The sequence below is a fragment of the Pipistrellus hanaki genome (genome assembly GCF_964339955.1).
Source record: "Pipistrellus hanaki genome assembly, chromosome: 4".
NCBI lineage: Eukaryota > Metazoa > Chordata > Mammalia > Chiroptera > Vespertilionidae > Pipistrellus > Pipistrellus hanaki.
Genome location: NC_140506.1, coordinates 102106341 through 102134135, shown reverse-complemented (window position 1 = coordinate 102134135; position 27795 = coordinate 102106341). Strand labels below are relative to the sequence as shown.

At 51.2% G+C, this 27795-nt stretch overlaps 1 protein-coding gene across 1 annotated transcript in view; it reads right to left on the bottom strand.

Annotated features, from left to right (window-relative positions):
• Positions 1 to 17734: 17734 nt before the first annotated feature.
• The window catches only part of PDILT (protein disulfide isomerase like, testis expressed), a gene marked incomplete at its 5' end in the record, with an annotated part of 29773 nt that continues 19712 nt past the window's right edge, over positions 17735 to 27795 (bottom strand). The window contains 5 exons of the mRNA XM_084882151.1: positions 17735 to 18262; positions 19163 to 19252; positions 20311 to 20489; positions 20758 to 20878; positions 24222 to 24419. Coding sequence (XP_084738277.1) covers positions 17981 to 18262; positions 19163 to 19252; positions 20311 to 20489; positions 20758 to 20878; positions 24222 to 24419 — 870 coding nt within the window. The 3' untranslated portion in view covers positions 17735 to 17980. The remainder of the gene's footprint in view (positions 18263 to 19162; positions 19253 to 20310; positions 20490 to 20757; positions 20879 to 24221; positions 24420 to 27795) is intronic.

The following is a 27795-nucleotide window of genomic DNA, read 5'->3' as shown; positions in this document are numbered from 1 at the left end:
AAAAACCTTCCAGCAAACAAAAGCCCAGAGCCAGATGGCTTCACAGGAGAGTTTTACCAAACATTCAAGGAAGAACTAAAACCTATCCTCCTCAGACTATTCCAAAAAATACAAGAGGAAGGAACACTTCCAAACTCCTTCTATGAAGCCAGCATCACCCTAATACCAAAACCAGATAAAGACAACTCAATGAAAGAGAATTACAGGCCAATATCCCTCATGAACATAGATGCCAAAATCCTCAACAAAATTCTAGCAAATCGACTCCAGAAGAACATCACAAAGATCATACACCATGACCAAGTAGGATTTATTCCAGGAATGCAAGGATGGTACAATATCCGCAAATCAATAAACGTGATACATCACATAAACAAATTGAAAGATAAAAATCATATAGTCATATCAATTGATGCAGAAAAAGCATTTGATAAAATCCAAGTTTGTTTTCTGGAGATTTTTTATTTTGTTTCCAATCTGCCTCACTACCTTGGTTATTCATGCTATTTGATGGATCTCTTTTCTGTCTAGGCATCAATATGTGAGTGTGGCAGTTCTTTAGTAGATTAACAAAATGAGGACTTCTCTTATTTCCCAGCAGATGGCCTGATGGCACTGAATCACAAAGCTTTAGCTCTGTGAAATCCTAGTGCTGTCCTCCACATCCAGGCCCTGCCAGCAGTGTAGCTGTGGTGCACTGTGGGGGGGAAGGGGGAGGAGGAGAGAAGGGCGGGGAGATTGGAAAAACGTGCCAGCTCCTTTGCTGTTTTGCCCTCCCAGTAATTATGACCTAGACTTCTGTGGGGGTTCCCCTCTGCAATGCCCAGCCCCTCAACCAGTCACAAAGTGCACCCTTTGCTCAGGGAGGAAAGCGGTTCTGCAGCACCAGTTCTTGGGTTTGCAGAGAATGTGCTCCCCAACCCGACACCAAGGGCATAGGGAGGCAAGCTCTGGGAGGGCACAGGGTGCAGGGCTCCATGCCTTTGCTTCTCTGACTGAAATATGGAACCCTGACAGCCATGGCAGCACCCCCATGCCATGTCCTTCCCAGACTCTGGGCTCAGCTGCAGCTCCTACTGGTGGCTCCTGCAGGAATGCCACTGAAACGCTCTGCTCCTCCAGCCTGAAGGGAGCACCAGACACAACCGGGTACATCCTCACTCTATGCTGAGACCCGCTGTGAGCTCCTGCTGGGTCCATGGCTGTCTCAGCCCTCCCCCACACCATCTCCCCTCTTGCTCTCATTTGCCTGCCTTAAATATTTCAGTGTGTGGACATCTCAGGCTCGTGTTGAGCAGGGAATCCTTTGCTGAGTTAAGGCTGTTCAAATTGTTGAAACTTCGAAGGGGAGAGACCAAGGGGAGCCCCCATGCTGCTATTCCTCTGATGCCACATCATCTGTTTAACAAACGGCAGCACCGCTTTTATAGGTCACCTGGTCACCTGGTCACCCAAACTGGAAACCCGCCTCTTCCCTATGGCCAGATGCCATAGTCACCCCTTAGCATCCTCCCACGCCCGTACCCTGGCTTCCTGGAATCTGGCCTGTCCACAGCACCTGCCTGGGCTGCAGCTTCTTCCCACATCACTGCTGCTCTAGTCAATTTGCAGTTCTTTGGACTCTTCCCTACAACTAGACCTTTGCATGTTCCTTCTGCTTGAGTCCCTCTACTCCCAGCCTCCTACCACTGTCATGTAGGTCTGCCTCTTCCAGGAAGCCTTCCCGAAGACCCCAGGCTTTCTGGGCTTTTCTCCTCTGCTCCTGCCTGTCTGAGCTGATTTCAATCTCTCCCCCTTGCCGGTTGATTTATCTTCACTCTCTGAAGGCTACAGGACCTTTGTGGACAGGGTCCTCTCTGCAGTCTTAACCAGTACCTAGTACTTATTGAGGAAACAAGGTGACAAAATCACAACATGCTTCAGACCCTCTCCGTGGGCGATGCCCCAGTTTATGGCTTAGTCCGAGCCTTTGTCAAGCCTTGGTGGAGCGAGACGAGGGCCTGCCTCAGGCACTTGCATCTGCTCTCCCGCTGCCTGCAGTGTTCTTCCTCAGGTATCCCACTTCCCTCTCTTTCTCTGAGCTCTGCTATCAGAGACTTTCCCAATCACCCCATGTGAGGCAACACCCTATATTTCTATTACCTTAGTTTTTATCCCCAAAAGTGTTCAGCACCACCTGACATTTTAAGTTATTATTTCAATGTCTCCCCCTTTCAAAACTAAGCTCCTCACCAGCAAGGGCTGTGTTGGTTACTTGCTATTTCCCTGCTGTCTAGAAAAGTCTGGCTTTGAATTTATGCTCAAAATATCTATTAACTATTGAGCTAAATAACTGGCAGAAAGCAGGAAAAGATAAGGAAAGGAAAGGAAAGGAAAGGAAAGGAAAGGAAAGGAAAGGAAAGGGAAGGGAAGGGAAGGGAAGGGAAGGGAAGGGAAGGGAAGGGAAGGGAAGGGAAGGGAAGGGAAGGGAAGGGAAGGAAAGGAAAGGAAAGGAAAGGAAAGGAAAGGAAAGGAAAGGAAAGGAAACAGAGGGACAAAAGGACAAATATGTATCTCCCTTCTTGCCCACGGTTTTATTTTCCTGTGTCCCTGTACCTGAGTTGGAGTATGAGTCTGCACCTGGCCCTATCAGGCACTGTAGACTGACTCCAGGCGGCTGGGCTGAGCACGTGGTCCACCAGAGCTTCACGTGAAAGCAGCAGGCGTGGGTTCCGTGTGTGTTTACATGTGATAAGAGGTCCCTAATTCAAGACACGCTGTCCCTGCAGGCCCCTTTCCGATAAGCCACATGTGGCTTTCCCTGGGCCACAAGCTCTCATGCTGCGTCAGGACCTTCGTCTCCTGGAAAGCCGCAGCTGGCTTCTGGGAGGCAGCTGGCCTCTCGGCAGGCATTTCCCATCAGCACCGGCTTCCTCTGCCCACTCTGGCAAAGAACTCTGAGACATTTGGGATTCTGGTTTCCTGGCCCAGCGGCCCCTGGGTTTCTGGTTGTGCCTCCAGGAGCTCCCAGGAGGTCCCATTGCAAAGCATCCCTCCCAACTGGAGTCAGAGCCTGCTCTCTGCTGCTGTGGCTCTGGGAGCAGGTCAGCATCCTGGGGGACTGGGGCGGGGGGGAGGGAGGGGCGGTGCATGCAGGGCAGGGAAGGGACCCTAGGACGTCCAGATGCATCGTCTCTAAGGATGGTGAGTCCTCTGACGGCAGGGGCTGTGTCTGTCTGGTTCACGCACATCCTGATGCTGGAAGAGGACCTGAGCCCTATGGGGCATCGCTATTCTCCCATTCCAGAAACAGCAGCCCGTTCTCCTCCATCTAGGCAATGCCCGGCATGCTTGTTACCGTCTCCTTCCCCTGCCAGACCTTAAGGCCCAAAAGGGCGGGGAGTGTGTCACCTACATTCATGCTGTAACCCAGCAGCCAGCACATAGTAGGTGCTCAATACTAAGCAATGAATGGGTGGCTGAAAAAATGGAAGCGTGGAGCTCGGAGACACTGTGCATTTTGTCAAAGGTCACACAGCACCAGGGCTGACCACACTGGGCACGCCGTGCAGCGGGGCAGGAGGCTGGCATTCCTCACAGGGGTCCGCGGCAGAGTGGGTGCTCAGGAATGCCAAGGGCTGCGTGGACGGCTTGCAGATGGGGCGCTCTTAAGAGTGTTGTTCTGCCACACTTGCTAAGGAGACTGGCTCCAGGGCAGGCACAGTCCATTCTGAGAGAAGGCAGCACTCACAGACACGGCCGTCGTGGCTGCGAGGGTGAGAAGGTAGAGAATGAGAGCGGGCTGGATGGAGTGGGAGCCCTTTCTGCTCTCCACCCCAGCCTCAGGCAGGGGCCCGGAGACAGAGCACAGCTTTCCAGCTGCCAATCACTGCAACCTCAGGGTCAAGGAGGCCACTGAGCAGAGGCAGCCAGCCCTTCAGAGGTTATGGGGAGGTGAGGGGAGGGGGGCTGCGTTGGCAGCACTGCGGTGCCTTGGCGTTTGAATGCCTCCCCTGGCCTGGCCAGGTGGGAAAGGACACGTCCTCTGGGTGGGCCATGTATGAAAGGGAACCTTCTCCTCATGTGTCCTAAGAGCCAGCTAGGAAAGGTGCCTCTCTGGGCTGAAAACCAGAAAGGCGCCCTCCCAGGGGAGGGAGACAGCCTGTCCTCTGGCCCTGGGCAGGCACCCTCTACAGGGCCTGTGTGCAGTGCCACCTGCCCCAAGCCTCAGCGCCTGGGCGGTCACAGGACAGGCAGTCAGGAACTCCGGACTCTCAGTCATGTGCACGGGGACGGGACACCAGGAGCAAACACCAGGTTGGTGCAGATGCCCCATCGGGTCTAGGCGCCCGGAGCCACTAAGGCAACAGTGACAAATTCACTTTTTATCCAAGCCCGTCAGACCACCCAGTGGCCACGAAAGTCAAGGCCCTGTTAGACATGAGCCAAGGAGCTTACCCAGGGTGCGGATCTAGCAATGGGTGCATGTCACTGTGCACAGGTCTGAAGAGTGTGTGTGTGTGTGTGTGTGTGTGTGTGCACGTGCACACAAGCACATGCAACTCCAGCTGCATGTGCAAATAGGAAGTCATGCATGTGGCCTCATGTGTGTGCAAACATGTACGGACGGTGTGTGTTCGTATGTTCCTGTCTGTGCATGCCTGTGCTGTGTGCAGGTATGCACCATGAGGGACAGGGGTCCATGTGCACAGGTACAGCCCAGGCCCAGGCACCCCATAGCAGCAGGGCTGAGGCCAGAGGCTGGCTCTCCTGGCGCCAGGGACCCAGCACAAACCCAGCACAAACCCCCTCTCTATGGCGGCCTGAGAGTGCTCCCTGTGGCTGGATGTCTGTTGAGGGGGATCTGAAGAAGGAGATGGCAGGTGCTGGGCCAGAGGTTGGGAGACGCCCTTCAGCCTGCCTTTCTCCTCGCAGCCAGGATGGTCTGCCAAAGCCCCGTGGGATCAGGTCAGGGCCTTTCAGGGATATAGATATAGATGATAGATAGATAGATATAGATAGATAGATAGATAGATAGATAGATAGATAGATAGATAGATAGAGATAGATAGATAGATAGATAGATAGATAGATAGATAGATAGATATAATAGATAGATAGATAGATAGATGATAGATAGATAGATAGATAGAGATGATAGATAAATAGATAGATAGATAGAGATAGAGATAGATAGATGACAGATAGACAGATAGATAGATAGATATAGATAGATAGATAGATAGATAGATAGATAGATAGAGATGATATCATAGATAGATGATAGATAGATAGATAGATAGATAGATAGATAGATAGATAGATAGCAGACTTTCTGCTGCTTTCAGAAGGAAGGCCCCAGCACTTAGTGAGAACTGCAGGCCCCACGGGGTCTGTGCTCACCTGCCTCAGCTCCCCCCTCCCACTCCTTCCCGCCTCAGGACCTGCTCTCCAGCCCTCTAGCAGGTGCCCCACCCACAGGCTGTATCCTCTGCCAGAGAGCTCCTCCCCCTTTCCATGACCCCTGTTCCTGCCTCAGTTACCAGTGCTCAGCTCTAATCCTCCCCAATCCTCCAGATAGGGTCTTGTTCTCATATTATAAGAGCTCAGAGTCCCCAACGTATTTTTTATCTGTATCTATACCCATTATTTATCTATCTATCTATCTATCTATCTACCATCTATCTATCAATCATCTATTATCTAGATATCTATTTATCATCTGTTTATCATCTATCACCTATCTCTATCTATCATCTATCTACTATATCTATCATCATCTATCTATCACCTTTCTACCTATTATCTACCTATCTATCTATCATCTATCTATTTATCTATATCATCTATCTATCTATATCTAACTATCTGATCTGTTTTTGCTCCCTGTAAGATACCCAGCCTCCGGCTTGGGGTCTGGCACACAGTAGTAATGGAATGCAGGTCATGAATGAGTACATGCGTGAGAAGTGGCAAACTAAGGCAGCTGACAGTTAGCTTTACCCCGTAGAATCACCTGCTCCAGCCCCTACGCCCGAGCACGAGGTCCTGTCCTCCCTCCTCATCTCCAAGAACATTCTCCACCAGGAGCTCCGGAGGGAGCGGCCCCTCCCCTTCCCCGGATGGGACAATGTTCGGGACATGGCTCTGGTCTGTGGAGTCTGGCCCAGAGCAGGTTTTCAGGGACAGGGTGACCCAGAGCCCTCCCATGAGGGAGACTACCTGTGGCCCTGCCTCGGGGAGGGGCTGACCCTCAGCAGGTTGCCTCTTGCCTCAGGCTGGGCTTGAGGATGGGTGAGGCAGGAGGTGGGAGGACTCCCAGGCTCATGCCCATCTTACCTTTTGGTACCTGTTGATCTTAGGAAAGTCATTTATGTTCTCTGAGCCACTCTCCCCACTAAAGAAAGTAGCCGATAAGATGCAGACCTCACGGAGCTGCTGTGAAGGATTGAAAAGTTAACTTAGAAAGGGTGCATGTGGTGCTTTAAAATAGCAACCTCAGCCCTGGCCAGTTGGACTCAGTGGTTAGAGCATCCATCCTCAGACTGAAGGGGCATGGGTTCAATTCCTGGTCAGGGGCACATACCTGGGTTATGGGTTTGCTCCCCACCCCCCAGTCGGGGCCCCTGTCAGGACACATGCGGGATGCATGCGGGAGGCAACCAGTGAATGTGTCTCTCTCACATCCATGTTTCTCTCTCTCTCTCCCATCTGAAAAGCAATGAGAAAAGTATCCCAAAGTGAAGAGCTTGCAGACCAGCAGGAGCATGGTCCCCTGCCAGCCCCTACCCATCTCCTGCAGAGGAGCACAGCAGATGTGGCTCTTTATGCCTTCAGGGTCTGTGGCCCCACGTCTCTGGTTTGGGGAGATGGGCAAAGGCTAGAGGCACGCATACAAGTGCAGGGAGGGGTGGCTCACAGGTTACAGTTTCTATTTGTGATGTCACAGATACTTCATGGTGCAAGTGGACCAGGCTGTGGTTCCCACAAAACAGAGTATCTGGGAAGAGAACTGGCCCTCAGGGGCTCCCCGTTCCCCACCATGTAGATGGCCACCTGAAGGGTTTGTGGCAGAGAACATGGTTGGGTGAACAAATGCTGTGGAGATGGCTTCCTGAATCCAGACCTCACTCAATCGCTGTTGTGACCTGGACCCCTTGCTCGGTCTCCCCGTGCCCTGGTTTCCCTGGATGTGAATAAGGAGCAGTAACATTACCCTGTGCCACAGATAGCTGCAAGGATTGAGCTCATTTTTCAAAGACCTTCCCAAGAGATTAAAAAAGGCAGTGAAGTAAGTGGATGCTTCATGGACATGCTCCTAGGAACAAAATGGAATCACAAATAAAATACAAAAAACTTCCTGAATAATCAATGAAAACTCACCTGAGAGAACCTGATACCCGAGCACATAGAGACTGGTAGGAGGGCCAAAGGCACAAAAGGGCTGGCCAGGCACCCACAGACAGCAACTAAAGTCCCAGAGAGATATCTCAGCTCGAGGGGGAGGGAGGAGTTTGCCACTGAGAATCAGGGGACCTCATCCCCAAGTTGGCCCTCCAGCAGAGAACACCATAACCGAGGAGGGTACCCACCTAACATCTGGCTGTGAAAATCAGTAGGGTACTGCCTGCCAGGGAGTGGCAGCTGAAAATTCAGACATGTTCTTAAAGGGCCAACACACTAAACTCCCTGTGGAGCCACCCATCTTGTGCTCTGGCAGAGGGAAGATGAAGTGGACTGGAGTTGCGAGAGCAGGACTCAGGACTAGGAACTTGGGGGATAGAGCTCAGAAGGCAGACACCCCAAGTTTCTGGGCTGAGTCTTTCCCACATAGACATCTGCCTTGCCTGGGGGGAAGACAGTGTTGACGTCCCTATTGGAAAACATCTTGCCCTGAGGCCACTTAAGTGATTAAAAATAACAATTAGCCTCCAGACAAAAGCAACAGCCCCACCCTGTTGGAAAAAAACAACAACTCTTCTACACCTGAGGAAATTGCCTGGGGTGAAATTCAAGTAGGAATCCTATAAGTCTGTAGGCAGAGGTGGTCTATGGAGGCTTTGAGTCTCTGCCTGATCCAATTAGTCAGAAATAGCCTTTAACACTGCCCTACACTAGAGATTGAGAGGTATAGAGGATCTACCTAAAACATAGTCACAAACCCAGACAACCAAAATGAGGAAACAAAGAAACAAACCCCCAAATATAACAACTACCAAATTCTCCAGAAGAAGAGATAAATGAAGTGGAGATAAGAAATTTATCTAATACAGAGTTCAGATTAATGAAGTTTAAAATGCTCAACAGTATGAAAAAAGATATACTATATAATAAAAGCCTAATATATTGTACTAAGTGTCCAGTCATCCAGTCACACATTCACCAATCAAAGCATAACATGCTAATGATATGCTAAGGATGTTCAAATGCTCCCTATCATGTGCACTGACCATCAGGGGAAAGACAGCAAACCAGTCAACCAGTGGCTATGATGTGCACTCACTACCAGGGGGCACATGCTCTGACTCATAGGTTAACTTGCTGCTGGGGTCCAGCCAATTGGGACTTTAGCGAGATGGGCCGGACATGCCCTGGTGCCTGGTACCTTCCCATGGTACTTCCCTGGCTGGCCAACCTCCTGCGTCCCTCCCCAGCCCTGTTGTGCACCGGTGGGGTCCCTCAGCCTGGCCTGCACCATCTTGCAATCTGGGACACCTTGGGGGTGTCAGAGAGTCAGTTTTAGTCCAGTAGTGCAGACCAGGCCGAGGGACCCCACTGGTGCTTAAATTCCTGCACCAGGTCTCTAGTAGTAATTATAAAAAAAAAAAAAAAAAAAAAAAAAAAGGACAGTCTGAGATAAAGAATAACAATGACATAACACAAATAAAGAACACACGGAAAGAAATACAGAGCTGATTAAGGGAAGGTGAGGATCGAATCAGTGAATTACAAGACAGAGTTGAAGCAAAACCTGTTTGGCTCAGTGGGTAGAGCGTCGGCCTGCGGACTGGGGGGTCCCGGGTTCGATTCTGGTCAGGGGCATGTACCTTGGTTGCGGGCACATTCCCAGTGGGGGGGGGGGGGTGCAAGAGACAGCCGATCGATGATCTCTCTCATCGATGTTTCTGACTTTCTATCCCTCTCTCTTCCTCTCTGTAAAAAAATCAATAAAATATATTAAAAAAAAAAAAAAAAAAAAGACAGAGTTGAAAATATTGCTCAATTGGAGAACCTAAAATAAAATTTTTTAAAAAACAGGAGGAGAGTTTTAGATATCTGGGACAATGTGAAACATAATAATATTAGAATATGAGGAGTGCCAGAAGAGGCAGAAATGAGAAAGAGATAGAGAATGTGTTTGAAGAAATAATGGCAGAAAACTTCCCTAACTTGGTAAAGGAAAAAGTCACACAAGTTCAGAAGGCACAGAGAACCCCAAACAAGAAGAATCCAAACAGGCCTTTGCCCAGACATATCATAATTAAAATGCCAAAAATTAAAGACAAAAAGAAAATCTTAAAGGCAGCAAGAGAAAATAAAACTGTTACCTACAAAGGAGTTCCCATAAGGCTGATTTCTCATAAGAAACTCTACAGGCCAGAGGGAATGGGATGAAATATTCAAGGTGATGGAAAGCAAGGATCTGAGACCGAGATTACTATATCCAGCAAGGCTATACTAATTCAAGTGCACATTCAAAATAGATGGTGAAATAAAGAGCTTCCTGAACAACAACAAAATAAAAAGGCTAAAGGAGTTCATTACCACCAAGCCAGCATTATAAAAAATAGTAAGGGGATTGCTATAAGGGATGGCTGAGAAGAATAAACAGAGAGAGAAACTTAGCCATACAGAATTAAAATAGCAATAAAAAAGTAAAATAGCAATAATAACTCTAAATGTAAATGGATTAAATGCTCCAATCAAAAGGTGTAGGGTAGCTGAATGGATAGAAAAACATGACTCAACTATATGCTATCTACCAGAGACCAACCTCAAAACAAAAGACACACACAGGATGAGAGTGAAGGGATGGGAAAAAATTTCCATGGGAATGGAAACGAAAAACAAAGCTGGAGTAGCAATATTCATATCTGACAAAATAGACTTCAAAATGAAGGATATCACAAGAGACAACAAAGGTCACTAGATAATATTAAAGGGATTTATACAACAAGAGGACATAATCTGGTAAACATATATGCACCCAATATAGGAGCACCTATAGTCCGCAGGCCGACGCTCTATCCACTGAGCCAAACCGGTTTCAGCTATTTGTGAAGCTCTTTATCTGGCCTTTGATTCTGAGTGATAGCTTTGCTGGATAGAGTATTTTTGGCTGTAGGTTCTTGCTATTCATCACCTTGAATATTTCTTGCCATTCCCATCTGGCCTGCATGGCTTCAGTTGAGAAATCAACTGACAATCGTATGGGTGTGCCTTTATAGGTAACTACCTGCTTTTCTCTTGCTGCTTTTAATATTCTCTTTGTCTTTTGCTCTTGGAATTTTAATTATGATGTGTCTTGGTGTGGTCCTCCTTGGATTCCTTTTGTTTGGGGTTCTCTGGGCTTCCTGAGAAGTCTATTTCTTTCCCCAGGTGGGGGAAGTTTTCTGTCACTATGTCTTCCAGTATTCTTTCGGTATATTGCTCTCACTCTTCTTCAGGGACCCCCATAATTCTGATGTTGGTTCTCTTGAAATTGTCCCAGAGGTTTATTACACTATCTTCAACTTTCTGGATTCTCTTTTCTTGCTTCTGTGGAGGAGTGTCCTCTGACTCTTTGTGTTCTAAATCTTTGTCTTGATTCTTGAGATCTTCCAGTCTTTTTTTAGGACTCTGTAATATTTTTATTTCAGACAATGTTTTCTTCATTTCTAGTTGCTCCCTTTTCATATCCTCATAGGTCTCATTTATTTTATCGGCCTTTTTTAGAATATTCTTGAATAACCTTATAACTGTAGTTTTGAACTCAATGTCCAATCTTTTCTTTTCCTCCATCTCCTTTCTTTGTCTTGTCTGCATTTTAGTTGTTTCCCTGATTTGATGGAATAGCTTTGTGTGCTAGGTGTTCTGGTAGAGCCCAGTAGCACAGCCTTCCCAGTTACCTCCGGTGGACAGTCTTGGTGGGCTGTGTATGCAGTCTTGTTGTTAAGCCTTGTTGGTATCACTGGGAAGCGTGATCTCCAAGCCAATTGGCTGTGAGGATTAGCAGTGTCTCAGCTATGAGGGCTTCTGTACTCTGCTTGGATGGGCAGGGTCTCGGGGTGGCGCAGACAATCTTTGGTTTTCTGTCAGTCTCACCTTAGAAAAGTCCTGTTCACGGTGAGTTTCAGAAGATTGGTTTCAGGCGCGCACCTCTTTGGTAAAGGCGTAGATAAACTTTGGATTCTGGCCAGTCCCTTCTTAGCGAAAGCCAGCCTCTTGGAAAGCTTCTGTGCTCAGCTTGGATGGGGCGGAGTCTCAGTTGGTGCAGACAATCTTTGTTTTCCCGTCAGCTCCTCCCGAAGTCCCTCAGTAATGACCTCTGGCTTCACACACCTCTGAGAGATCTCTGCCCTCTGCCTGACAGTCTGGCCTCTCCCTGTCTGGGGCTGTCTATCAGAGCAATAGGGTGATTCTGTTTTCCTCTCGAACAAGAAAGCCAGCTGCCCTCTCCGCAAGCAGGGAGTAAGCCAGCAGCGAACTCAGCCCGGCCCGCCCTCTCCTCTCCGTGCACCCAGAGTATGCCAGCAGCAATCTCTGTCCCGCCCTTCCTCTCACTGGGCTGGGAGAAAGCATGCACCTTTTTGTGGGCACAGTTCTCCATACCTTCACAGTTCCTGAGGTTCAGCGCACCTTCTTTCTCCTTCCCAGATGGCAGAGCCTCCTCTCAGCTAGCCATCCGGTGCTTCAGAGCAATGCCTCCCCTGTTTCCCAGTTCTAAATTCAAATTTGTTGTGGTAGGCTGCATTTGGGTGTCTACCGTATGCCGCAGTCTTGGTTTCTCCCTTATTTTCAGATTTTTAATATTTCCTACAACTTTTGTGATATTATACTATGTTAGTACAATGTTGTTAATATTATATTTAAAATCTTTTTTCTTGAAATATTAATGTTTATTGCACGTAATCCTATATAATAAAGAGTTACTATGCAGCTGAGACCTGTTTGGCTCAGTGGATAGAGCGTCAGCCTGGGGACTGAAGGGTCCCGGGTTCAATTCCGGTCAAGGGCATGTCCCTTGGTTGCGGGCACAGACCCAGTAAGGGGTGTGCAAGAGGCCGCTGATCGATGATTCTCTCTCTTTGATGTTTCTCTCTATCCCTCTCTCTCTGTAAAAAAATCAATAAAAATATATTTTTTTAAAAAGAGTTACTATGCAATGTTATATCCAATAAGATTTTAATCTCCAAAATTTACAAGGAAACTCATACAACTTAACAAAAGGAAGATAAACGATCTGGGGCCAGGTGGCCTGAGGCTGCAGCTCAGGGCCGAAGGATCTGAGGCCAGACCCCCCACACCCTGCCAGGCTTGATGGGGGGTGGTACCGGCCAGGTCTGGGACTTACACAATTTTGAGGCAAGTGTGGGTGGGTGAGGACTTAACTCTGGATCCTGCAGTGCACCTCAGACTCTGACGGGGGGGGGGGGGGGGGGAGGAGATTTCCATACACATTTTACTAATTACCTTTCATCTCTGAGAACTTCTATTATAGATAATGGGCAAATAGCAATATTAAAATATTTCCTCTAATTCCCTTTTAAATGTGCACGAATTTTGTGCACTGGGCCACTAGTATTATTACATTTAAAATTAAAATCATTTTTTCTTAAAATATTAATGTTTATTGCATGTAAATGGCTAATTATTTTGTATCTGCACTCTGATAATACATTTATTTTGTATATTGTAAAAAATTTTAATTACAACAACAACAAAGTGTTGCTCCAGTATGTGGTGCACTGTAGGTACAACATACTGATGATGCTGTAAAACAGCACCAGAAACCATGCATTATGGCACTGGGTGCCTGTTACCAATGTAACAATGGGAACTTCTGAGTCCTGAAGTCCCTGATTAAACTGGAGTGTGTGCCCTCTGTCCACTCACACAATTGCATCAAAACACATGTGCAGATCCTGAAAGCACAGCAGAGACCTGCGTGTGCTGTGCAGGCCAGGTGGGCACCCAGCCTCTTCACACTATGATCAGAATGGATTTGGAGGTGGGTGGGACACTGGCTGCATGGAAGTGAGGCTGGGAAGGAGACGTCTGCCCTGTGTCCCCCACTTCACAACTCAGATTTGATGCCAAAGACACAAACTCGCCTTGGCAACATGGCAGCCCTGAGGCTAAGAGTACCACCTCCTGGAAGCCAGAGGGTGATGTCAGCCTGGCCCTGGCCAGCCCACCCTCAACCTGAGCCGGCTTCCTGGTGCTCTATGAGCACTGGCACTGTCCCCTCCTGCCTTCCTTCCTCACCCTGTGGCGTCTGGCACCTCTCCTAGATCCATGGTCCCCGATCCACTCCCACACAGGGCCGGGCACAAACACAAACACAGCAGCCATCCTTTCTCTGCTTCCTTTTCAAAATGTCCCACATGAGCATCTGGCCCCCTCCAGGCCAGCCTCCAGGAAAGTCCCTGAGCTCATCCTTGGCCTCCCTGTCCTGGGTAATAAAGTGCTCCACAAGGTCTGCAGATGCCCTGGGTGTAGCTGCCACTTGGTGCAGGGTAGCCATTGATCATCATAGGCCAAGCGGGACACGTCACCCCAACAGCGTGGGGCCCACATGGAGAAAGGCCATGGTGGACAGGGTTGTGGGGCAGCCCTGGCAGGGCTGCATGTAGGCAGGGCTCTGGAAGAGGGCTGCCCACATGCTGAGCATACCCATCCCCCTGGGCTGAGGGTGACGACTGCAGGGGAGAGGGGCTGAGACGACCAGGACGGCATCCCCTCTGAGCTGGATCCCAGGCCCTCTGAGCCTGCTCACTGGCTGGATACCTAGGCAGTGCTCTGCATTGTTATCCAGCAGTAGGTCTGGACCCACACCCTCTGCTTGTAACTGCAGTGCATGCAAGTGGTCACCTTGGGCTCTTGCTGAAATGCAGGTCTGGTTCAGTAGGTCTGGAAGGGGTTCCAGGTCCTGCATCCCTAACTCGCTCCCAGTGAGGTGGGTGCTACTGGTCTGCAGACCACATTTTTGGTGGCATGTCCACTCCTTTCCTTGATAGCTTTGCCTTCAGGACATGCAGCAAACAAATCCTCAAGGGAATTACCCACTGACTGCACGTGGTCTGGAAGCACACACATACCAAGCAGGTGTTTTGCTCAGGATTTATAATCCCTGACACATGTGACATATCCCTCACTCTTGATTAAAGTTCAAGTGCACAGTCTTTTTTGATTAGCTAATTCAAAGGGAGGGGTTTGCCTTTGCCATTTCAAGATGGCGGCCCCCATGGAAGCTGCAAGCCCTGTGGCCAACATGGCAGCTACCAAGTCACACAGTCCAAAATGGCGGCTGTCTAAACTGTTCTTTGACAAAAAAGATGGTTTGTTTCTTCTCACAATTCTCCCCTTTTCTTTATTTAAACTCTTTTCTTCAAACTTGGCTGACATCCATTGACTTTCCTGCTCTGCAGCATCCAGGAGGAGACTAACTGATGTTTGGTCAATGAGTTTTCAATTAGCCCTTGGATAAGACATGGGACGATGTGACATCCCATCACTGTAGCTCCTAAACAAAGGGGTGAAATGGACACCATTGCTCTAGGCAGGGGTCCTCAAACTTTTTAAAGTGGGGGCCAGATCACGGTCCCTCAGAGAGCTGGAGGGCCGGACTATATGAACTACTAATTCCTACTGTAACACCTCGGCTGCGCTCACTGCCCAAAAAACCTGGCGGGCCGGATCAGACTCCTCTGCGGGCCGCATGTGGCCCGCGGGCCGTAGTTTGAAGACCCCTGCCTAGTGCATCAGAGAAAGGACTTTGGTCCCAGGCTCCAGCTCACGTGTCACTGAAGCTGCCGATGCCTTAGGCTCAGTGATGGTCCGTGTGCTGTGTTGTCAGGGACAAATATGCAGTACTGGCCCCAACATTACACATGTTCCTCCTTCTGCCAGAACCGAATCCAAGGCCAACCTGTGATTTTTTACCTGCTGCTGGCATCTAGCTGCTCACTATTCCTTTAGCTGCATCTTGAGTGTAGTAAATGAGCCTTTGCTGATTCTAGTGAATATAACTAATCCACCACATTCTTGTTCACAGTGGCCACCAACACAGGACAGACTCAAACCTTGTGGTGATCTGAGTTCTAGCTTAAACTCATTGGCACCCCTCCTGGAACCCCAATGGGATCTGTGTGTATGGGACCAAAGGAGCCCCTGGACTCACTCTCCTCTTCCAAGCCTATCTGTCCATTGAAGAAGATTTACGATGTGCCAAAGGGGAAGGGAGAGCCAATTGTATCAGAGCGCACGGTCCACTCCATTCGCTGGGCAAGGCCACAAGTCAGGATTCCCCATGACACACCAGACATCAGCATGGCTACCAAGAGTGCAACATGATGGGCTTCTGAGGAAACTCGGCCATTTACGCATTCAGATAAATTTCTCATAAACTCTAAGCACTCCCCCCACACACACAACTTGAGAGGCAGGAGGTATAGTTTACGTCAGAGGACGGGCCAGATCATTTTTGTTTTTTGGGGGGTGTTTGTTTGTTTGTTTGTTTGTTTTGGGGGGGTTCCTTGCTCTTTACCTCTGTTGGATGGGAACAGCAGCTGCTAAACTGGACCGAAGTGGAACAATGGGCCTTTAAGGAGCTAAAGAAGGTTCTCGTCTCAGATGTCACGAAGCCCTTTCATCTCTACGTGAGGTAAGGGGCATTGCCAAAGGAATTCTCACTCAGACTCTAGGTCCCTGGAAAAGACCTGTGGCCTATCTTTCTAAGAGGCTAGACCCTGTGGCAGCAGGGTGGCCAGCGTGCCTCCGGGCAGTGGCTGTCACAGCATTGCTGTTGAAGGAGGCAGATAAGCAGATTCTGGGCCAGGAGCTAGCCCTGACAACATCCCAGACACTGGCCATCAACCCTGCCAGCCTGCTTCCAGATGATGATCCAGAGGAACCCATTCATGACTGCATAGAGGTAACAATTGCAGTACTAATGCAGAGACAGCGGTAGTCAACCTGGACCACACCATTTAGGCACAGTTCCTGAACTTTTGGCCTTAATCCAGGCCCTTTGATGGGGACACTGTGCCATCCACAGGGAAAGAGGGTTACCAACTGCAGCCGGAAAGGAGGAATTGGCTGAACGCAAACAATCAAAGGACCAGATGGTTGGTGGACCCTCCAGATGACAGACTGTTGGTCCCAGAGGCTCTAGGTCAGACGTTAGTTGCCCAGTGACACCAAGTTACCCACTTAGTTGTCACCAAGACTTCTGAACTTCTGTGAGGCAGATACTACCAAGCTTAGATAAGGTAATTAAAAGCATAGTCGCTAGAAGTACTGTCTGTGCACAGGTAAATACTAAGCAAAATAATGGCGTCCCCCCTGGGAATTTGTGTCCCAGGGAACTTCCCCAGGAGAGCATTGGTAGGTGGATTTCAGAGATTAAGCCACCAGAATTAAGGTCTAGTTTTTGTAGACACTTCAGATTAGGTTGAAGTATACCCCACTAGGACAGAAAGTGCCTCAATAGTAGTCAAGAGATTACTCCAGGAGATTATACCTAGATTCGGGCTGCCAGTAGTCATAGGATCAGATAACAGCCCAATCTTTGTAGCCAAGGTATCTCAAACTATAGCTCAAGACTTAGGACAGGCATGAGCAGGACTCTGAAAAGGAGTTTAACTAAATGTGTCCTAGAACCAGTGAAAATTGGACCAAACCCCTGCCCTTCGCCCTCTTATGGGCCAGGTGTACCCCCTACTGGGACGGGTTCCCCTCTTTTGGGGATCATGTATGGTAAACATCTCTCCATCCTTCCCAGGGTCAGGGAGAAACTGAAAGCTGGAATTCATAACCATTCCCTTTCTCAAGTTTGGTAGTTCCAGATGCACTGCCAGTGCCCACCACAGACCCTGTAGCCTGGGAACTCAGTGTGGGTAAAGAAATTCACTGCCCAAGGACTCAAAGGGACGCTACACTGTTATATGAGCATGCCCACGGCTGTTGAAGTAGATGGCACCCAGACCTGACTGCATGACTCCCAGCTCCTGCACCAGAAAAATGGCCTGGATCCTGGCAACTAGCGGCCTCCCCTGTGAGATCCCCAGCCTGGGCTCCACGCAGGCCAGGAGACTTGATACCTGTAGGAAGGGAACTGGACTTCAGTGAGGACAGTACTGATGGGAACTGTGGTACTGGGGGTCTTGGCAACTGTAAGAACATTTTTACTAGCCAGTGAGAAAGTCCAGAGCTAAGTAAGGCTAGATAACAGAACAGCAAATGCCCTTAAAGGAAGTGGGCTGAGTCAATTATTTGACTCATGCACATAAGACAAGGGGGGAATGAGAGGACAGGGAGGGGCAGGGCTAACTCCTGACTCCATTTTGTACTGTGGGGCAGGGCGGAGCTCTGATCCATTTTGTGTAACTGGACCCTAACCCTCACCCAACCAATCAGGGTCAGCCAAAGCAGTGGCATCACCACCCCTATAAAACCCCTTGATCTGTTGAAGCTGGGGCTCTTCCGCCACACCGCTGTTGGTGTAAGTGGGACAGAGCCCATGCTAGCATGGAACAGGCTTTCTGCTATTGTATCAGACTCGGCTCCCTGGTGGTCCTTGGGGATCACAAAATCTGGGTGTAACGCTGCCTTGGGGGTGCTCTGAGGCCTCCCACAGCCCGGGTCCAGGCCGAGGACTCCCGCAGGCAGGCAGCACCGGCACCGCAGTGACCAGAGCGGAAACCAGCGCTTTATTTGCTGTCTCCCCCCACCCCCCGGCAGGCAGGTGCAGTGGTTGGCAGAGCCCCCAGAGCGGAATGCCCCCCTGCCCTGGACGAAGCTACAGTTCCTCCTTCACTCCAGGCTTCTTCTCCAGTCTGGGTGGTTCCTCTGGCTTTGCTTCCAGCTCCTCCTCCTCTTCCACCTCCTCCTTGTCATCGTCGTCGTCGTCATCGTCCTCCTCCTCCTCCTCCTGCTCCTTCTCCTCCTCCTCCCCCTCCACCTCTGCAGTTTCCTTCTGCCCTGTGGGCTCTTCCAGCTTGGTCCCACTCTCCAGCTCAGGAAACTCTTCCTCGGTGAATGCCTCCTCTTCTGTGGCCTCATTTTGCTCAGCGGACATTAGCTATCGGAGGAAGGGAGGGGTGAGGGAGGAGGGAATAAAGAAATAAAGAGGCAGATCGCAGGTGGTGGTTGTGATGGTAAGGGAAAACCCCATTTTCCTGGAGAACCTAGTGGGCCTGAAGCCCATTGTGGCTGCGGGAGGGGCTTGTCTGGGAGAGGGACTTGTCTGGGGGAGGGGCTTGTCTGGGGGAGGGGCTTTGTTGGGGAGTGGCTTGTCTGGGGGAGTGGCTTGTCTGGGGGAGGAGCTTGGCTGGGGGAGTGCCCACGTGTGGCTTTGTGGGCAGGAGCCATCCTTCCTCCAGGTTCAGTCCCTGGGGTGTGGCTGCCCCTTGCTGAGCTCTGGGATGGAGCCTGTTGCCAGAACATGTGCTGTGGCTGTTAAGAATCAGGGCTTGCTCAGCAGACAGTATGGGGGAAGCGGCTGCTGGAGGGGAGGTCAGCATGGAAGAAAGAGGTGGAGACAGACCAAGTGAGTGACCGCCGGGCGGGGTTCTGCCAGGTGTGGGGGACAACCCTCTGTGGTTTAAGCCAAAGAGCAGTCTCTGGCTTAGAGCCTGACCAGGGCGTACGGCACCTTCCGGAGGATCCTCACCAGTGTGAGTGATGTCATCCTAGCTCTGATGATATCAGGAGAAGGATGTCATCAGAGCCAGGATCCCACTGCGACACCTGGTCACCTGTAGGACAGGGGGCTTGGGCGCAGCCTGGAGCCTGTGCAACCTCAGAGCCTCTGTGGCCCGCCCCTTTACCCCCCCCCCTCCCGCCCCCCAGGTCTCTAAGTCTGCCATCGGCTCCTCGGCTACCTGCCTGCCTGTTTACCCTCTAGCCCAGGAGCACACGCTTCCCCAGCCCATTGAGCTCCTGTTCTGGGAGAGGTAAGAATCCAGTGCTGTTCACCTACCTCATCTCCCTCCTCAGTTCTGGTCTGGATCTGGCTGTCCAGGAAGTCAGAGAAGCCCTGCAGGGTGTGTTCCCCCGTGTACAGCACTGCCTGGGGAGAAGGCGGACAGTCAGGCAACCTTGCCTGCAGGAGACGGGATGGCCGCATGGAGGAACGGGTGGAATTCCCAACTGCTGTGTGCCATGGGCCACCAGGCTCCAAGTAATGACAAAACCCTCAGCGGCGGGCCGGGCCACCTGCCGGGACCCCAGGCTCCTCTCGGCACCATGGTCTGGCTCCGCTCTGACTCCCTTCCCTGCTGCTGCGTGGCTGGCTGCGGGCTTCGGGCAGACTGAGTGATCAGCTCCGCTTTGGCTATTACCGTTATTTCCATGGGAGGAGGAATAGCTCCCAGTGAGAGCTGCTGCTCCCTGCCTGCCCGCTGGCTAAACAATGCCAGCCTCCGGGTCTGGAGAGAGCAGCCTGGACCCAGCTCACCCCACCTCCCCGAGCTCCTGCTGCCCTAGGGGCACCCTTCGTGGCTGAGGCCACCCTTATGCTTCCCACCCTCGCTTCCTGCTCCTCCTCATCTGACCCTCACTCTTCCTCAAGACCGTGTCTGCTTCACTTCTCCCAGCCTCCTCTGTCTGGGACCAGCCTCTGCACCCCAACCCCCAGCCTCCGCACCCCCAGCCTCCGCACCCCGGCCTCTGTACCCCATGGTGGCGGAGGTGGGCCCACCCTGACCTCCCCCACGCTCAGTCACTCTCCTGGGCACGGGCACCAGGCTGTCATCCTCTGATTGACACCTGCCCCGGGCCCAGCAGCGTGGAGAGTGCATTCCTTCCACTGGGATGCCATCCGCTGACTAACATCGAGTGTCCAAGGCGGGACTGCTCTCACCACGCATCCTCCTCCCAGCAGCCACACCCCAGCATTCACCTGGCAATCCCCCCGAGTCTGGGTGCCACATCCAAACCCCCATGTCCCCTTGGCCACGGGGCCTGGGCCAGAGCTAAGCGCAGGCTTAGGCTGGCAGTGACAGTGAGTGGGGCTCAGTGGGAGACACTCTGAGCAGGAGGGCACGCCATGCCCAGAGCCGAGCGTGGGAATAGGAAGAACCGCATCATGAGTGACACACGGGTCCCAGGCAGAGACCAGGGCCTCACCTGCTGCGAGCGGGCGGGGAAGAGCCGGAGGAAGGGGTGCCGGTCCAGGGGCACCAATGGGATGTCGTTGGCCGTGACATCGATCATGGCAATGGTGACGGTGGAGTGGTTGCGGTACCTCACGCCCAGCTCCTCCCACGCCGGGAGCAGCCCTCTGCTCTGGCGGCACCACGGCGCGTCTGCAAGTCAAGGCCGCGCTGAGCCACAGCGCCCGCCCCAAGTTCCCGGGGCCTAGCAAGGCTCTGGGCCTTGAAACCGTGCCCCACTATTTCAATAGCACGTAGGCCATTACCCCCGCGGGCACCTGGCCATTACCCCCGCAGGCACTCTCCGGTGTCTGAGACCGCCCTGCATGGTGCTGAGGCGGACTGGGAGGTTTGGGTGCCCAAGCAGTGAGGAAGGACACTGGAAAGGTGTGTCTGGGCCCCCACCCCGCAGAGCACTTACAGAACAGCACGAACACGTCCCGCTCCCAGTCCAAGACCACGGCGTCGAAGGTCTTCCCAACCAGCCGCTTCACCGGCCCCTGGTCCCAGTGTGGCGGGACCTCTTCGCTGGGCTCATGTTTCTAGGAAGCACCTTGAGAAGTCAGAAGTCTCCAGAGAAGGTCGGCAATCCCTCTCCCCCGCCCCCTGCCCCCCACTCCCCGCCCTGCCTGCACACCAGGGAACATGTGCTCTGGTTCTTACAAGACCTGGGAAAGCATGTGTTTTTACTTTAAAATTTTACTCTTTTAAAGTAACATTCATATAACAGAATTTCTGATTGAACTGTTTTAATCAGTTTATTTTAAATGCCTACATATGTTGTGCAACCACCACCACTAATTCCAAAGCATCCCCGTTCGTCCATCGTGAGTTTGGTGTCAGGCTGGGCTGTCCCAGCAAATGGGGGTCAGAGGCGAGGAGGTGGCAGGCTCCAAATGGTTCAAGAATCAATTTGTTCAGCACCAAATCCTTTTCCCATTAGGAATAGTGTAACACATCCTTCCCAGACCCCAATTGGGTCCGTTTTAACCTTCTTCACACACAGCGCATGTCTACTGTGCTGTTTGATCTGTGAACAAGCACTTCCCACTTTACTTGCACCGAACGCCCCTCCCAGCCTCTCAGTCACATTCTGACCACTGCGGTGTCTCGGTCAACAAGTGGCATCTCTGCTCGCTCACAGACCGCTGCCTCCAACACGCTGCAGGACTCCCTGCTCTCCCTCTGTCCAAATCAACCTCCTCAGCGGCCTGGCCATGCTGCTCCCGCACCCTCAGCCGCATCAGCGCTCTGGATGCCTCTATGTTTTAAAATTGTGCCAATGCCGCAGATCCTGTAGCCCAGGAACTCAATGTGGGTAAAGAAATTCACTGCCCAAGGACTCAAAGGGACGCTGCACTGTTATCCTGAGCACACCCACTGCTGTTGAAATAGATGGCACCCAGACCTGACTACATCACCCAGTTCCTGCATGGCCTGGATCCCCTGGCAACTACAGGCCAGGAGGAGAACTGATGCCTGCAGGAGGGGAACTGGACTTCAGTGAGGACAATACTGATGGGAACTGTGGTACTAAGGGTCTTGGTAACTGTATTTGTTGTTTATGCTGAAAGGAAGTAGGCTGAGTCAATGATTTGACTAGGCACATTAGACAAGGGGGGAATGAGAGGGCAGGGCAGGGTGAAGATGAGCTCCCGACTCCGCCCCGCAGGGTGGAGTTATCCCTAGCCCTCACCCAAGCAATCGGGGTTAGCCGAGGCAGTGACTTCACCACCGACTGGAGTAAAACCCCTGGACTGGGCAAAATTCGCTCTCTTCCACCATGCTGCCAGTGTGAGTGGGACAGAGCCCATGTTAGCATGGAAAAGGCTCTTTTGTTTATTGCATCGGACTCGGCTCCCTGGTGGTCCTTGGGGATTACAAAGTCTGGGCGTAACATATGGCAGGCAATTGATCAATATTTCTCTCACAGATTGATGTTTCTCAATCTCCCTTCTTCTCTCTAAAAATCAACAGAAAACACATCCTTGTGTGGGGATTAAATAATAATAATAGAAATAAATAAATAAATAAAATAAAATTGTGCCAATGGTTGAAGTTTGGTTCAACAACAGAGACGTTTTCTCTGTGAACAATTTGGAATAGTTCGAGATGGGAGACTCGAGAAATAAGGTTTAACTATACATGATTCTTAGAAACCTTAGCTGAGAGCTAGCTTCATGTCCTCAATATCTTGAGCTTGTTCCCCCAACAAAATATTAGCTGTCCCCCATTAGATGAGAGTCAGAGCCAAGATTTACACGACCCGTTCTTCACACCCGGCCTGCCAGCTCCCGAGCCAGCCTCAGGCCTGCGCATTGCTGCTCTCTGGTTTTCCCTCAGAACCGGCTGGGGCCGCACCCTGACTCTCCCCTGCCTGCACCACACGCTCTCGCACTTGGTGCTGTTCCTTGTCCCTATCAGCGTGACTCCTCAGGCTTCTTTTTCTGGGATTTGATCAATGTGTCTCTGCCACACAGGACAGGGTGTCACGGGCATTTCTTCCTTCACCACTTAGCACCCACTGCTGGGCAGATAGGACCTCAGTGGATAGCCTGTGAGTGAGGGAAGGAAAGAACAGCGGGCTCTGGCTTCTCTTTGGAGGAAGTGGTGAGAGTCGGGGTGGAGGGAGGTCTGCAATGAAGAGCGAAAGCCCCGAGGGTGGAAGGGGTGCTCAGAGAGCAGCAGCACCTGGGGCCCGGAGCAGATCAGCCACAGCCATGGGGCCTGAGGACCTGGGAGGGGGAGGGCATCCTGAAGGCAGGAGGAGGAGCAGACGTGACGGCGGAGGCACGGAGGACATCAGCCAGGACTATGCGCCTAAGAAAAGAGCTGTCACATGAGGGCAGCAGGGAAGGGTGGTGTGGGGACAGACAAGGCCTCGGACAGAAGCCGCAGAGCGAAGGCCACCGTGCACGCTGCTGTGCCTGGAAAGTGGCTCCGGAATTCGCTCAAAGAATCTGCCAACGCTCTCAAGAGTGTTCCTGCTGAGAAAACAAACTGTGGCCCCCTGTTCTGCAGGCAGTGGGGCAGGCAATAAGGGGAAGCAGGCACTAGGGGCAGAGGGAAGCAGGCGCTAAGGGGGCGGCAGGGAGCGGGGCTGCAGCAGGGGCTGCACATCCTTGGGCAGCCTCTTAGCCTGCCTTTCTGCAAAATGGCCTCCTTCCGAGCCTTGAGGCTGAACCCTGGTACTGACTGCAATCCAGCCCCTCCCATCGCCAAGCAGCCCTCCCCTGAGGCCAATGCGGGGAAGCCCGGGACCGACCGGGTGTCTGGAAGGAGGACTTTCTCCGGAAGGTCCGGGCCTCTGAGGGGGCCTTGCTGAAGGCAGCAGCCCCTGCCTTGACTTTTCCTAACAAGCCGGAGCTCCTGGGTGTTTTGCTGGAATCTCTGTTTAGTCTTAAAGACCTGACCTTGACCCTGCATGTGCTTTCCCTGCTGAGTGTACCCAGAGGTGAATCTGAGTTCACCTGTCGTTACAGTAAAAGCCAATGAGGCAAGCGAACAGGATTGCTCTTATGACCAAAGTAAGAGTCCCCAGCCTCTCTTACACAGAGACCTGTGTGGAGCGACCTGTCCGTCTGTCGCTCAGGGGCTGCTGTGAGCCTGGCAGGCAAGGACACCTCTTACACCAGAATCCAAACGAGGTGCCAGCCCTGGGGGGCCAGCATTTCAGTGGGTCACCTTGCAAAGGAAACACCGTCACTTTAAGTGTAAAGCACTAACAGTGGAACTGGAGGTCAGGACAGTGACAATTGGACAGATCAGAAGTAGGACACAGGTATTTCCCACACTGAAGCCTGAAACACCTTTCTTCTCCAGCAGAATTAGATTTTAAAAAGTGACTTTGAGCTTCTGGATAAACCTCTGTGAGAGCGAACTCACCTTGGCGTTTCTGGTCAGGTAGCTGCGCCCGAATGTCTTAAGGTTTTCGGAGGTGATGCTCTCAAAAGGCATTTTGTACCTCGCATCAGAGCTTAGGTTCAGGATTTGGACGGATGGGATATTGACCGCTGTGACCCGGAAGTATTCAAAGATACGTCCATTTCTGGGTTCGTCTGCATCCACCAGGATGAAGAGGATCTGCCAGATGGGAAGGATGTGAGACAGGAGAGGGTTAGGGAAGGGGTCCCTGGAGAGGAACGGATAGTGACGGGCGGGACCACTCCAGCTGCCGGATTGGCCACCAGACTGCAGACTGCTACAGGTTGGGGGGGGGGGGGGCACCGAGCCGGCTTTGACACTATGAAACTGACACCGCGCTGTCGGAGCCAAAAAAGAATTAGTGACTACATCTTAAAAGACACCTCCATCTTAGACACTGAGTTTCTGACTTACCAGAACTCATGTGACAAGCTGCGGTGTGGCAGTTAACTAGAAACAATCTAAATGCTTAGCAGCATATCTGGCCATTGAGCAAGGCACACCTGTTGTGATAACTCACCCCGCCCCAGAGAATCTCTGCTGTATTCTCCCCTGCAGACACATCCTGCTGATACACAACCCTCCCCGCCCTGGAATGTCTCCGCGGCAACTTCCCCCTACAACCTGTGTACATATATTGCGGCTGCAACAAATAAAATTTGAGACTTGATCAGAACCCTGTCTTGCCTCCATTTCTCCGCGTCTCCTGTCCTCCCTCATTCCCTTCCAGGTGTCTCCTCGCTCCCACGTTGCTGTCCTGCTGGCTGGGACACCTCGCAGGGCACAGGGGCAGGTGGCCACTTAGGAAAAGTGCAGGGGACAGAAGCTGAGGAAGGTCCGGTTAGAACGTGGGGTGAACTGAAAAAGAAGCTGCGAGCATTTATCAACCCGCAGACGGAGACTTGCTGGACGAGGCTTGATCCATTTGAGAGAGAGAGGGGATTTCCCCATTTGAGGCCCCTCCCCAGGGGGTTTATATGTGCTTGTAATAAACTCCCACGCTTTTGCTTAAAATCCTTCAGTCTGAGAATGTAGTCTTTAGACCTCATGAGACAAGAACCTGAAATTAGCTTGTCCCAGCTTGCCAACCGGGGTACTAGACCCCAACCACACCTGTCCGAAGCACCATGTTTCCAGATCTTGGCTGCTGTAAATAACCCTGCAATGAACACAGGGTGCATACATTCTTTCAAATTAGTGTTTTGGTTCTTTAGATAAATTCCCAGAAGTGGAATCGCTGGGCCATAGGCAGTTCCCTTTTTAATGTTTTGAGGAAACTCCATACTGCTTCCCACAGTGGCTGCACCAGTCAGCACTCCCACTATGCACTATGAAGGGGTATTGAAGGTCATGGAGGGGGAAGGAACTGAGTCCCTCACAGAGGGAGAGAAGTGGGGGGCAGCAGAGGGAAGGCACAATGCAGGGTCCATGGCGCTGGAGGTCTCCTGAGGCCCCTTCCACCGGGCAGGGCAGCCAGCACCTGGGCACTGTCTGCACCCCATCCACACGCATAGGCCATCCTGAGCCTCATCCTGGGCCCTGAGAAAACAGTACGTCCCCTCTGTGCCTCGGCTTCCTCGTCTGTGCCACAGAGACTCAGAGCTTGCTCCTCTAGGGCTGCAGTGAGAACTAGCTGGGACGATGTGTGTGACCCCTGTGCTCAGTGACTGGGAGGGAGAAAATGCTCAACACGTCAATGCGTCAGCACTCTAAATCCTGTCATGGCCAGGACATCCGTGACGTCACTCATTCAGTCAACAACACCCGTGGAACTCCTGTCGTAAGGAAGCAAACTGGCAAATCCAGAGCGATCACCTCACACCCGCCACAGCCATGGGAAGGCCAGGAATGCATTCCGGCAGCGTGGCTGTGCCTGGAACCTCATAGGGGACTGATGGGCGGAATGGAGCCCGAACCACTAAACAGGTTTGCGGCTTGGACACTTCAGTCCGTGTTCTTTTGGAGTTACAGAGTTTTTCATTGTTTTGTTTAAATTTCAGTCGCTTTCTTAAAAAAAATAAAAAAATGCCTCTTGTAAAAATAGAAAAGGGAAGCAAGTCGGGCCCTGGTCCAGGTGGGGAAACAGCAGCAGGACAGGCATGGTGTTCAGAAAACAGACTGGTTTCTAATGGTGAGGACAGCCACAGCAATAATGAGCGCCACTCATTGCGCATCTGCTTGTTGCTTTACATGAAGCACCTCTAACTCTCACCACCAAGCTCCCTGTGCACCAGAGGTGACAGGTGGGGAGCTTAAGGAACTCACTAAACAAAACCTGCTGGTAACAGGAGGAGAATTTAACCTCAGTGTGTGCAATGCCTGAGCCTGGAAATGTAATCACGTGCCAGACACTCTGCTGCTTTGAGCTGCCGGCTTCTGAGGGACACTCCCAGAGAAACACCGCGGAGCCATCAGTCTGCACAGCACACTCAGCGCAGGTGAGAGAAGGAGAGCAGGTGAGAGAAGGAGCGCCGGTGAGAGAAGGTTGGCAGGTTTGGAAGAGGCACGGGGAGGCTCAGACACGGGAAGCAGTCCTGAGAGGGAACTTAGAGCACTGCAGGCCACCTCCAGAAGCAGGAAATGTCAAGTAAGCAATCTAACTCTGCACCTAAAAGAACAGAGAAAGAACTACAGGACAGGCCATGCATAAGAAGGAAGGAAATAAAGACAGAGAAGAAATAAATGATAAGACAGACTAAAAGTAAACAATACAAAAAAATCAATGAAACCAAGAGCTTGTTCTTTCAAAGTCAAATAAGATTGGTTGACCTTTCAACAGACTCATCAAAAAACAAAGAGAACCCAAAAAAGTAAAATCAGAAATGAAAGGGGTGGCGTGCACTTTTGAGGGAATGCCAACTGGTGCAGCCACTGTGGGAAGCAGTATGGAGTTTCCTCAAAACATGGAAAAGTGAACTGCCTATGGCCCAGCGATTCCACTCCTGGGAATTTATTTAAAGAAACTGGAAACACTAATTTGAAAAAATGTATGCACCCTGTGTTCATTGCAGGGTTATTTACAGCAGCCAAGATCTGAAAACAGCCCAGTGCCCACCAGGAGGTGAGCGGATAGAACAGCTGTGGGACATTCACACGGTGAAACACTCCTCTCTGTGGGACCTTCACACAGTGGAACACTCCTCACTATGGGTCATTCACACAGTGGAACACTCCTCACTGTGGGACCTTCACACAGTGGAACACTCCTCACTGTGGGTCATTCACACAGTGGAACACTCCTCACTGTGGGACATTCACACGGTGGAACACTCCTCACTATGGGTCATTCACACAGTGGAACACTCCTCACTGTGGGACATTCACACGGTGGAACACTCCTCGCTGTGTAAGAGGAAGTCTCACCCTTTGCGACAGCATGGATGCACCCGGAGAGCATATGTAAGTGAAAAAGCAACAGAGAAAGACAAGCACCACATGACCTCACTCATATTGGAATCTATGAACAAACTGAGCTAACAAACAAAACAGAGGCAGACTCATAGAGAGCAGGCAGACAGCCCTGGTAGAGTGTGTG